The sequence below is a fragment of the Cylas formicarius genome, unplaced genomic scaffold (assembly GCF_029955315.1).
Source record: "Cylas formicarius isolate icCylForm1 unplaced genomic scaffold, icCylForm1.1 PGA_scaffold_7__23_contigs__length_41026272, whole genome shotgun sequence".
In the NCBI taxonomy this organism is placed as follows: Eukaryota; Metazoa; Arthropoda; class Insecta; order Coleoptera; family Brentidae; genus Cylas; species Cylas formicarius.
Genome location: NW_026844352.1, coordinates 40,568,100 through 40,579,671, shown reverse-complemented (window position 1 = coordinate 40,579,671; position 11,572 = coordinate 40,568,100). Strand labels below are relative to the sequence as shown.

General features: G+C 34.3%; 2 protein-coding genes across 2 annotated transcripts; one reads left to right on the top strand and one right to left on the bottom strand.

Annotated features, from left to right (window-relative positions):
* Window positions 1-836: 836 nt before the first annotated feature.
* LOC132705012 (TM2 domain-containing protein CG10795-like) lies at window positions 837-1,916 on the bottom strand. The gene is made up of 3 exons (XM_060675408.1): window positions 1,541-1,916; window positions 1,411-1,492; window positions 837-1,218 (listed from the first exon to the last, which is right to left on the bottom strand). The coding sequence occupies exons 1-3, from the start codon at window positions 1,728-1,730 to the stop codon at window positions 942-944; spliced, it is 549 nt and encodes a 182-aa protein (XP_060531391.1). The 5' UTR covers window positions 1,731-1,916; the 3' UTR covers window positions 837-941.
* A 1,022-nt stretch (window positions 1,917-2,938) lies between these two features.
* LOC132704392 (WD repeat-containing protein 48 homolog) lies at window positions 2,939-11,562 on the top strand. The gene is made up of 13 exons (XM_060674360.1): window positions 2,939-3,076; window positions 3,130-3,334; window positions 3,394-3,606; window positions 3,660-3,800; window positions 3,851-3,956; window positions 6,315-6,411; window positions 6,462-6,566; window positions 7,027-7,227; window positions 7,896-8,009; window positions 8,075-8,292; window positions 9,928-10,135; window positions 10,189-10,362; window positions 11,423-11,562. The coding sequence occupies exons 1-13, from the start codon at window positions 3,032-3,034 to the stop codon at window positions 11,522-11,524; spliced, it is 1,929 nt and encodes a 642-aa protein (XP_060530343.1). The 5' UTR covers window positions 2,939-3,031; the 3' UTR covers window positions 11,525-11,562.
* The last annotated feature ends 10 nt before the right edge of the window (window positions 11,563-11,572 follow it).

Genomic DNA, 11,572 nt, shown 5'->3' with positions numbered 1-11,572 from the left:
TATAGCCACGGTTTGAAAATAAAATCAAATTGAATTTTTAAAAGAGCCACACAATTCCCTGTGTGTGTTGATATAAGTTGCGAGTTTTGCCGGCCTCATGATAAGGATGAAACTTTCGACGCAGTGGTTAGACATTCAATTCATTAGTTTTTTTGTGCATTTAGTCGACAGATCCTTTGATTTTTATGTTTGTCACTTGTTTCAAGCAAAGAGTATAAGAGAGAGGGGAAGGTCGCGTATACTGTTACGAATGCCATCTATAATTTGTGTCGAAGTACTAAAGTACTGTTATGGCGGTTTAAAGTAATGCGTCACACTGAAAATATTGCAGTAGCTTGTAAAAAACGTTTAAATCTATTTCAACATTTTTTTTTCACATTGTAGCTTTCAAACTTGAAATTGAATTGAACCGTATGTTCCGCGCGTTTGGTTTGAAGATAAAGTGAAAGTTAATAATTTAAGCTTGAATTTAGTACGGCTACGAAAGGGCGCTGTTAAGTGTTATATTGATTGATTATTCTCTTTTCCTCTAAGGCCAAGATCGAGATATTTACCGTTTGTCATGGACTAGTCCTAACCATCTGCGATTGGTATTCTGTGCTTTGATCAAGGTTGGTGGCTGTGTGTAGTCTGAGAGAATTTTTTTTCCATAATTTACAGGCAAAAATGTTTAATATTTTTCTTAAAGTTATCAACACACCGTATTAATTAATTCCTATTATACAGATGTCTTTTTGGTAACATATGATTAGACCAATCATAAGTAACGTGAGGATTACGACTTAGGGATCTTGTAAAGGTTTAGGTATATTACCAGTAAAACACTATAAAGATGCTCTTATTTTTATTACACTTTTTTTAATTATACACTTAACAATTTGTTGCAAAAATGGTTAATTTACAAAAAAAATCATTTGAGTTTACTAATTAATAAGTTTATATTACCAGTCATCTTGTTTTAACCTATAAGTTTCATTGTTGCTTCTTATCACTTCTATCACAGGACCGTAATATGGAATTACATATGCCGACCCGTCAGAGGGTCCGACCACCTGAGTAGCTATCAATATAATATCTACGAGATGACCTAAGAACATGAATCCGAGGGTACACAATTTGGCTAAACCTATAGCGTGGTATCCCAGATAAAACCTGTCTATTCCGAACATTCCCAAAAATACTGAAAGCAGCAGAGCAGTTTCGTAAGAATATCCATTCCTAAAAATCAATAAAAAAAAAGAACTGCTTCGTACTTCTTTTTGACAAACTTCTGCAAATATCCAGTTTAAATCAATTTACTTTGGCTATTTTAATTCATAGAGAATTATCATCCTGCATAAAAGTTTGTCAAAAACCATGTTTCTGTAATTATTAATTGATTGTAACCTATAATATCGGGTTTGTACTTACGTCCACTTACAATTAACTTCTTTAGTAAATGTTCTGTTTTGCGATTCCGAACATACAATACCTTCGACTGCTATGCAAGGGACTAGAACAGTAACATGATTTTTAAGGCAAAAACTATAAAACAACCCACGTTTTCCTTTATTCTCCTTAGTACAACCACGAATCTGCTGAGTTTTTGGATCTACTAAATCATTAACAGAAGGATCTGGACACAAAAACTGACCCATTTTCAACTTGCTGCAGTCCTCAAAAGTTACTGTTTCAGTGGTTCCCCCGCATAATATACTTGATACTAAGATACTTAGAAATATTGTTTTCATATTGTCGAAACATTATTTGAGGTTATGCTGATTTTTATCGCTATTCACTTTGACATTTCACACATACAATAAAGATCGGTTTATAACAAGAATCGTAAACCTAATAGGATTGCCCAATCCCATAAGACATACGTTCGCCAAAATTATGAATCGCACATCGTCGCTTGTGACGTAAGCGACAGTTTTTGTGTATTCTGTCAATGCATTGTATTTTGTGTTCTTTGAACAATTAATGGTGTATTATGCAACAAGTGCGGTAAACGGAATTTGACTCACGAATTTATTTGACAGGAGCGGAGCCATAACAACTAGTTTGATGAAAAAGCAAGTTCTCGAAAATGTAGTTTTCATCGCTTTCCCAAAGGGAAAGATCTAGTATCCTGACCTATTCGGAAAGCAAGGATAGTTCGATGTAGAAGAGAGGACAAACTTAATCCAGATAAAAGCTATGTCTGCTCAGTTCATTTTACTGAAAATAATTACGATAATTCGTATGAACTTCAGAAATTTAAAAGCAAAATAAAACGTTAGCCTAAAAAGAAAATCTTTTCAAGATGATACCAGCAGAAAAAAATTAGAAAGTATGGTAAAATAGTAAAATAAAGATTTATGTATATGTAGTAATATGTATTTTTTATATTATCTACATACGAGGGTACATATAAATACATATTATTATTTACGTACCACCTATAAATAGTTGCTACGTATGCCTAATAGATTTTTTGTTTTTTAATACGTTCTTTAATATACCCAAAAATAGGGATTTCTAGTTTATAAGTATTTGTTGATTTTTGTATATTTAAAATGGTAGATTGCCGTGAAACACAAAGTTTTACAAGTAAATCGTTTTGTTCGCTAGTTTTATGTATTTATGTGTAACAATATTTAACAAATATAAAATTTGCCACGAAAACTGACTGATGATCCTAGAAATTATGTGGCCAATAGAAATTAAGAAGAACCATAGCTCTCTTTCAGAAATTTGTCAATGTGTTGGCTGTGTACCTGCTTATAAACAGTGTACAGAAAAATGTTTAACACTGTTAAATTTTATTTTCGTATTTCTGTTCCTGTAAATCCCGAATGTGAATGAACTTTATTATTATTATTATCAAGCGAGCCTGGTCTTGTGATTGATCATGCCGATCTTGAACAATGGAAGTAAAAGAAGAAGGGTGCCGCACAAACCTCACTTGAATGTTTTGAGTTTTATTCTTTGACGTTTGAAAATGTTTTAGACGGCTATTAGACAACTTTTAATCCAGGAAAACTTTGTTATGGGTCAAACGAATTAAGCAATGGCCAACTTAAAGACAGGTCAAAATTTAAGGAAAAAAGTGCAGGTAAGAAAGACGCGGCCATGATGAACATTAGCCGAATCGAAGTTCGTGACTAGGTATCGATGGTTGTATGTGATCCTGAAGAGAAAAAACATCGATCCGGCGTCAATGCTTTGCAGTTCGATCCACAGCTGGATCGGCTATATTCAGCCGGACGAGATTCTATTATTCGAGTTCATGAACACGAGAAGTTTCTCCACGGAATGGAACATCACACGGATTGGGTTAATGATATCGTCCTCTGCTGTGGCGGAAGGCATTGTATAGTTATTTTATCTACGCCTACGATCTCAGCCCCTGTAATGCGTATTAAATTTTAGTGATATCGGCCAGTTCGGATACCACCGTTAAGGTGTGGAACGCTTATAAGGGGTTTTGTATGTCCACCTTGAGGACGCATAAGGATTACGTGAAGGCGTTAGCGTACGCGAAAGATAAAGAACAAGTGGCGTCTGCGGGGTTCGATAAGTCTATCTATTTATGGGATATTAATACCTTAACCGCTTTAACCGCCAGCAATAACACAGTTACCAGTAAGCGTTGATGGATCTAATGATTCCGTCGAAATGCCGAATAAAATTTTTAGCCTCTAGCTTAATCGGAAGCAAAGAATCCATCTACAGTTTGGCCATGAACCCGCCCGGTAGCATTATAGCCAGCGGATCGACGGAGAAAGTTTTGAGGCTGTGGGACCCGAGGACTTGCGTAAAGTCGTGCAAGCTCAAAGGTAATTCAAGGTTCTCGATGAATTAATTTTTGCAATGGCGGTTTCCTAAGGTCACTCTGCAACCGTCAAGGCATTGGTTGTGTCAAAAGACGGTACGCAGTGTATATCCGGAAGCAGCGACGGGTCGATAAAAGTGTGGAATATAGGGCAACAAAGGTAAGCTACTAAGAGATGCATTTGCATTGTTTTTTTTTTGTGCATATACCTCGGAAAGCCCTAAACAGTGGATTTCGAAATGTTTGATCCTTCTGTATATAGAATTTGCAAAAATTTGGTAATTTTTGATTATACTGTTTTACAAAAATGGTCACAAATTACAAATCCAATTTGTCGCTACTTTACGATAGAATCGGCAACACTGCAATACTGAAAACAGAGTCGATCGATTAACGAGACATCATGTATATCAATCGTTATGTATAGTACATGATTAAAAAAGTCAAATGGAGCGGAAATTTTGTCTGTTTTTCTGCCATTTTTCGCTTTTCAATAAATTTTAATTTTTGTCTCAAAATCGAAAAAGTGTGCCATTTTCTCTGGTTTTAATTAAAAAAAAAAAACACTGTTATGTTAAAAATTATATAATTAAAACAAAAAATATAAAAGAAAATTGAGAACAGCTACAAATTAGATACGGAGAAGCTGAAACTATTAAAAAAAACAGAAATAAAAAAAAATATAGACATGATACCAGAGCAAACAAGTATACGAATAACGGAAGAATATTATATAAATCTCTATAACGTACAACAAAAATTATCACAAGAAATCCTCAATAACAGGTATCAGATTGAGATAAGAAAGGGACTTAGAGGATATAAACCCATAACAGATTTTCGAAAAAGCCTTTGATACGGATAGCAATAAGACAAAAACCGTGACTAAAGTAATAATTGATGATTTTTTGCTTGTTAATTATTGAAAAAATTGCGAAGACACAAACATCAAATAGCAGATAAGGAAAGGGATAATTTATTGCAGTAACGAGATGGCAACGCAAAAACCATCATTAAATATGTAGCAGTACTAGATAAACACTGCACAATTAAAAATTACTTACAAACGGAAGAACAGAGTATAGATGTACCGACCTAACCTCAAAGCAACAAGAATTATTAAACTAAGCTCTTCAATCCGGATTGTGATATTAGTACCAAGCAAAGGAGATGAATTGGTTAGGTTACGAAGAAAAATATGGACAAAATTGCGAACTCACAAACGTCAAAATATCAGACAAGGAAAGGAACAAGATTGCTTTCGAAAAATCGCCGGTGAGCGGGGCAAGTTCGTAGCAAATAGCGCGAATCACCTTTTTTTTTTTTAAATACAAGGCGCTTCGCGGATTCTTGTCCTAGAGGGACGCATTGTTTTTTCATCGTGCTCCTGCGGACCACTATGGAACTTTCGCAAAATCGATGTAATACTTCAGTAAATATCAAAATTTGTACTGGTAATTGAATTGCATACCGTTCATACCAAATTATCACATCTTTAAAAGTTTTTCATGTATCGCCAATAATTCACCCACAATTTCTATTATCCATTAGAATTTTTTGCCCACAAACGACGTACCCTGTATATAATTCCAACAATGTTCGAAATAGAGGATATAGCCCTGGATCTTTTTAGTTTCCTGGTATCCGAATTTTTCCAATGGAGTAAATAAATGGTTTTCAAAAAACTACTTGTTTTCCGAATCCATGTAGTACGTGGTAATTGTAAATGACGTCATCGCGTCTAAATTGAGGGCGAGAGAGAAATAGTGGTTTTCATTTGGTTTATTTCAAATAACTCGAACAGCTTATGAATCGGATGAATGGCTTTGGAGGAAAAGCTGTTTTTCTAGATGCCAAAATAACCTAAAAAAAAATAAAAAAAAAGCTTCCCGTTATTTTATTGCTTCTCAATTTAAAGAGTCTAAATGCTGGTCCAGACTTCTCTACTTCTCTCCCTGAAGTCGGTAGCTGCAAATTTGAAGTACTAATTATGTTTTTTAATATTGCATGTAATATCGCGAATACCCTGTACAATACTTAAAAACCGTAAATACAAAAATTTACACTGCCTATATGGGCTATATCGTCATGTCAAAGAAACTGACATCTAAAACACAGATTTGAAATTATTGCCAATTTTCAATAATAGGAAGACCCATTTTTCAGTTTTTTTGAATTCGCTCCGCACCCTGTATATTTTTGAAAAATTGTCAAGAATAAAAGCTTATGGAGTCGTTTCTTCTGCGCCTTCTGGTTCAAGAATTTTTCAGACAAAGACGAGAACGGAGAACGGACAGACAAAAAAAAATTGCATAGATGCAATAGTCAGAGATGACTTAAAGAAACATGGAAAGAAGAGACGTTTAGTTCTCTGGCGTGAAGATTTAACGGGATCTGGACATATTTTGAGATAATGTATTATCAGCACAGACACGGCATTTGTATCTCTAGCAGTTATGTGGCAATTTTTTTAAAAAGCAGTGCTAGCGTAAAAATGTCAGCGTATAACTCGTTCTAGGTGTACCCAAACGATCATGGTGCACAGTGATTCCGTGTGGGCATTGCTTGCTACCGAGAATTTCGCGTACATTATCTCCGGGGGCAGAGATCAAAAGGTAAACATGTAAAATAGCGAGATGTAAAGCGTTTGACAGACATATCTTAGGTGATAATGACAGAGCTAAAGAACACTCAGAACACCAAGTTGGTATGTACCGAGGACGCACCAATTTTGAAAATGTGTTTCACCGCGGACCAAACGGCAGTTTGGGTGAGTTTTTTTTAGTGTTCCTACGCAACTTTTTTCGTTATATCATACATGAGGCAACACTACAGGAATTGAAAGAGATCGAACAAAAAGTTAAATTCAAAAATCGCTCTGGTTAGTTTTGGTTAGTTTTTTTATTTGTACATTAATACTCGTACTAATTGTTTTTTTCGCAATAACTTCTGACATCTCTGGCTTGACTTTTGTTATTTTAAAAAAACGGTAATAAAGAAAAATAATTAAAGCCGAATGAAGGCTTTATTTGAAAAACATGATTTTTACTACTGAAAATGTCTTTTTTTATTTAAAAACGCGAAGAATATCTTTTTTCATACTCGAAAAATAAAGAACAATGAAGAAAAAAATTAACCGTTACAACATTTCGCTCGACACTTTCTAGATCCTATAGTGGTGCCTTTACCCTTTCTTTTTTTTTTCAGAATAACAATTGATCCTCTTTCAGGTTTCCACTTCGAATTCGAATATCAGATGTTGGAGGTTGCCGAACGAAAAACAAATGAAAGATTCGTTGCCGATGCCCATTCAACCGATTTATTTAATTCCAGGGGACGCGTCCATAGTTAGGGCCCACGTCTTAAACGATAAACGCCACGTTCTGACTGAAGACTCTAACAAAAACGTTTCCGTCTATGACGTTTTGAGGGTGAGTGTTTTTTTTTTTTTTTTAATGCAATAATGTGAATTACGTAAGTTTTGATTACAAAATAACTTTCGACAGATTGACGAACCAACGTTTTCGACTAACAAATAAGCGTAAATGTTGATGATATTAATATGTGTAACTTTCCACTCTTCTTTGTTTAAATAAAAATAATGCGACAACAGATGTCACTAAAATTTCGACAAGGTTTTTCATATGATTCTTGTAAAAAAAACTTCCAAATATTGGTGTAGGGTGACCCTCAAGGATCCCACCTCTGTTAAAGCTATTAAAACTATCTCTTATTGTTTTGTTTTGGAAAAAGACTGGAAAACATCCAAAAAACCTTATCTTGTGGTTCAGATTCTATCCAAACCTAAACTGATTTCATTACGAAGAAAGCATACTATACTAAAACTAGCTGTTCATGGTTTTCTATGATTCCATGTTGATTTGAGATGACACTTTGATTTCCTATTCTTCTTCTTTTCTTCTTTGGTTAAATTTTCATGTGCAAATTTAGAATATTTATGTGTATATTTATTGAATACACATACACATACACATAACTCCGCCCCCCTCAAACCGTATATAAACACACGCAGAGTAGTTTTAAATCCTTTTTTCTTAATCTTACGATATTATAGCTTCATTTTCCAATGGCGTTTTAGGCGCGCAAAGTGGACGATTTGGGCAAAGTGAACTACCAAAACGAGATAAAGGCGAGGGAAAGCGAAAAACTAGTGTACGTCCCTAACTGGTTCAATGTGGATTTGAAAACCGGGGTATTGCAAACGTCTTGAAATAAAAAACTTCACACTTTTAGCATTCTTTTTTTTTTTTCGTCCAGATGCTCACCATACACCTGGGCCAGGAAGAAGTCGACTGTTTTTCGGCCTGGGTTTCGGCCAAAGACGCCGGAATTAGAGATCATCCCGAGCCCGATCACAAAGTGAATTACGGAAAGTTACTGTTGCAAGCGTTGTTCGAGCATTGGAGAGGCGTCCAGACCGATCCGGACAACAAACTGTATTTCAGCGTCCCCAAACACATACCTCTGATATTAAGGTAATAAAGGACCGATCATTTCCCAGGACGCAGTCCTGGAGTCGTCAAAGAGCACAGGGGGAAAAAGATGAGGGTCCAAAAAACTTAATTCTGAAAAAATGTGATTTTTATTTAGGAAGACTATTTTAGAACATGGTAAACAAAAATAGGATTTTGGAATATAATTAGTGCTAATTTATATACAAAAAGCGTATAAATTGTCAATGCATAAGTATAAAAAAAAACTTTGATTACAATACAAAAAAAACTTGGCAATTTATTATTGTAATCTCAAAAATCACAAAAATAGTGTTTTGGAATATAATTAGTGCAAATTTATATACAAAAAGTGTATAAATTGTCAATGCAAAAGTATAAAAAAGAAACTTTGATTACAATACAAAAAAAACTTGGCAATAAAGATGAAGGTTCACAATTTATTATTGTAATCTTAAAAATCACAAAAATAGTGTTTTGGAATATAATTAGTGCTAATTTACATACAAAAAGCGTATAAATTGTCAATGCATAAATATAAAAAAAAAACTTTGATAACAATACAAAAAAAAATTTGGCAATAAAGATGAAGGTTCACAATTTATTATTGTAATCTCAAAAATCACAAAAATAGTGTTTTGGAATATAATTAGTGCTAATTTAAATACAAAAAGCGTATATATTGTCAATGCAAAAGTATAAAAAAGAAACTTTGATTACAATACAAAAAAAACTTGGCAATAAAGATGAAGGTTCACAATTTATTATTGTAATCTCAAAAATCACAAAAATAGTGTTTTGGAATATAACTAGTGCTAATTTATATACAAAAAGTGTATAAATTGTCAATGCAACATTATTACATAAATTGCGAGACTGCATACGTGTAAAACGTCGATGAAAACTGACCAGAGGGGTGCGTCTTTTGCACGATCGTACACCCGTCCATTATGCGGGTGTTGTACAAGCTGTCATTTTAGAGTGTGGGTTTCAACAGATATAGATCATCCTCCCTATAGTCCAGATATGGCCCCCAGCGACTATTATTTGTTTGAATATTTGAAAAAGGACTTACTTGGACGGCGGTTTAACGACGAAGTTGAGTAAAAAGAGGCTGTTTTAGATCATTTTGCAGACAAACCAAAAGAATAATTTTTTTAAGGTATTGAGATGTTAATAAAGAGATGTAATAAGTATATTGAAGTTAAGGGAGATTATATTGAAAAATAATAAATAGTTGTTACTCTACTTTGTTTCTTTGAAATTCAGGCCGGGAAATTTTGCCGCTGCCCTCGTAAGTGAGTTACCGACCTACCCTCCAGGGATCTGTGACGATTAAGGAACAATTTGTAAATATTTTCTAAATTTTGTTTTTCAACACAACCATTATAATTAATCCTCCTTCCCCCACCATAGGTCATTATTTTTATTACTTATTACAACATTACATGGACCAGTTGGAAAAACTTCACTATGATGTTTTTAGAAGGCATTTTTTTTGCCATCTTGTAAATGATAATTTTTTTCGACAATAACGGACGCAGGAGGAATTCAAAACTTTTCTAAGTAGTATTACAGTAGCCTGTTTCTTTGAAAAAACAAAATCTCGTAACATCATCTTTTTTTTTTAAGTTTGTCAGAAACGAATTTTTATTTCAGTGAAGTGGGCGGCAGGACCCTATACCGCGTACTGGTCGGAGACACCTCGGGTGAAACCGAGAACGCCCTTTTAAACGAGACGGTGCCCAATTGGGTGGTCTCGAACATAGAAGAGAATTGCACCAATAAATTCACCAAACTGCAGTTCTATTTGAAACCGCATTCGACCGTCCCGTCTCACTTGCTAAAGCAAGATCGACTTAAAAAAGTAACGATTACGGTGGAACGTAGGACTCGTGCTAGATCCATTTTCTTTTCCAGCCGGACAGGTTGGTTGCGAACGACTTTATCCAGTGTAGGAAAGTGGCGGAGCACATTTTGGACAAAATATTGGGGGAGGGGTCGGCGACGTCGCCCAACGGCGATGGTGACGTTCAGGCGGCTTCGAACAACGGCTATACTGTAGACCAGATTCAGTTAACTTGCGACGATCAGGTGGGATTTTCGAGAATTGTTCACCAAAACACGTTTTTGATTGATTATTGACCCTCTAAATAATAACAAGATCTCTTTTGAATATGTTGTCATAGATTCAACCATATAGCTATTAGACAATATAATACTCAGTGGGGGGTAAACCGCGATCAAAAATCTGCACACCAATTTTATTCCACCAATATACATTAATTCCCTTATTAACACCTACTAATCCCTAGTTCAAAAATCTGTATACTAATTCTTAGTAATTCCATTAAATTTCCAATTCTAAATGGCTAATTCCTGCGATCCACATTAATTTTCTCATTAATACCTGTAATACCCAGTATTACTACGGTCTAATTCCATAAGTAATACCTACTAATTTTCAACTTCACAAATTTGTATACTAATTCCTAGTAATGCATTTGATAACTAATTCCTCCAATATACATTAATTATTATTAAACCTCTAATACCCACTGTTTCCGTTACTAATACGTCAATTAAGCTCCAATTCCTTAACCAATAGCTACTAATGCCTACTAATTCCCCAATTCAAAAATGTTTACATTAATTCCTAGTACATCATTATTACATAACTAACAACTCTGATCTTTATTAATTCCTATTCCTATTCCAATACGTATGAAATACTTTACTAAAACCTGTAATACCACTAGTTCCGTTACTAATCCTATTACGCCCAGCTAATAGTAACACTTCTAAAGGTTTCCTCAGACATTAATTCCCTTATTAATACCTCTAATGACCATCAGTTCCTTGAGATATCTGATTTCAATAAGTCATCTAATTTGAATAACTGAAGAAGTGTAAGTGACAGAAATAACTAAAAAAGGCCTCTAATTGTTCAAATTTCCATGGTGGTTCCAAAAGTGTCCGCGTTCGAGGCTTTTATATATATATATATATATATATATATATATATATATATATATATATATATATATATATATATATATATATATATATATATATATATATATATATCTAGTAGCTATATGGATGGAACCATAATCGCAATGGACGAAGCACTTTTTTTTTTAATTAATTCTAGGTTGTGGACCATTCGATGGATCTCAGAACTGTCAAGCACTATTTGTGGAAGTTCCCTTCGGATCTCGTTTTGTATTATAAAATTTTGAATACCAATAAGTAGTGATGTTTTTAGATCTTTGTTACGTCGTGGTTGAGAAATGAAACATCG

What these genes read in the sequence shown, in the direction of transcription:
- LOC132705012 (XM_060675408.1), bottom strand. Translation starts at nt 1,730, where the DNA reads ATGAAAACAATATTTCTAAGTATCTTAGTATCAAGTATATTATGCGGG. An exon ending in TAAGGAGAATAAAGGAAAAC is followed by an intron (nt 1,493 to 1,540) that starts GTGGGTTGTTTT and finishes TTACTGTTCTAG; the next exon opens with TCCCTTGCATAGCAGTCGAA. An exon ending in GAAGTTAATTGTAAGTGGAC is followed by an intron (nt 1,219 to 1,410) that starts GTAAGTACAAAC and finishes ATTGATTTTTAG; the next exon opens with GAATGGATATTCTTACGAAA.
- LOC132704392 (XM_060674360.1), top strand. Translation starts at nt 3,032, where the DNA reads ATGGCCAACTTAAAGACAGGTCAAAATTTAAGGAAAAAAGTGCAG. An exon ending in CCGGGGGCAGAGATCAAAAG is followed by an intron (nt 6,412 to 6,461) that starts GTAAACATGTAA and finishes GACATATCTTAG; the next exon opens with GTGATAATGACAGAGCTAAA. An exon ending in AGTTAACTTGCGACGATCAG is followed by an intron (nt 10,363 to 11,422) that starts GTGGGATTTTCG and finishes AATTAATTCTAG; the next exon opens with GTTGTGGACCATTCGATGGA.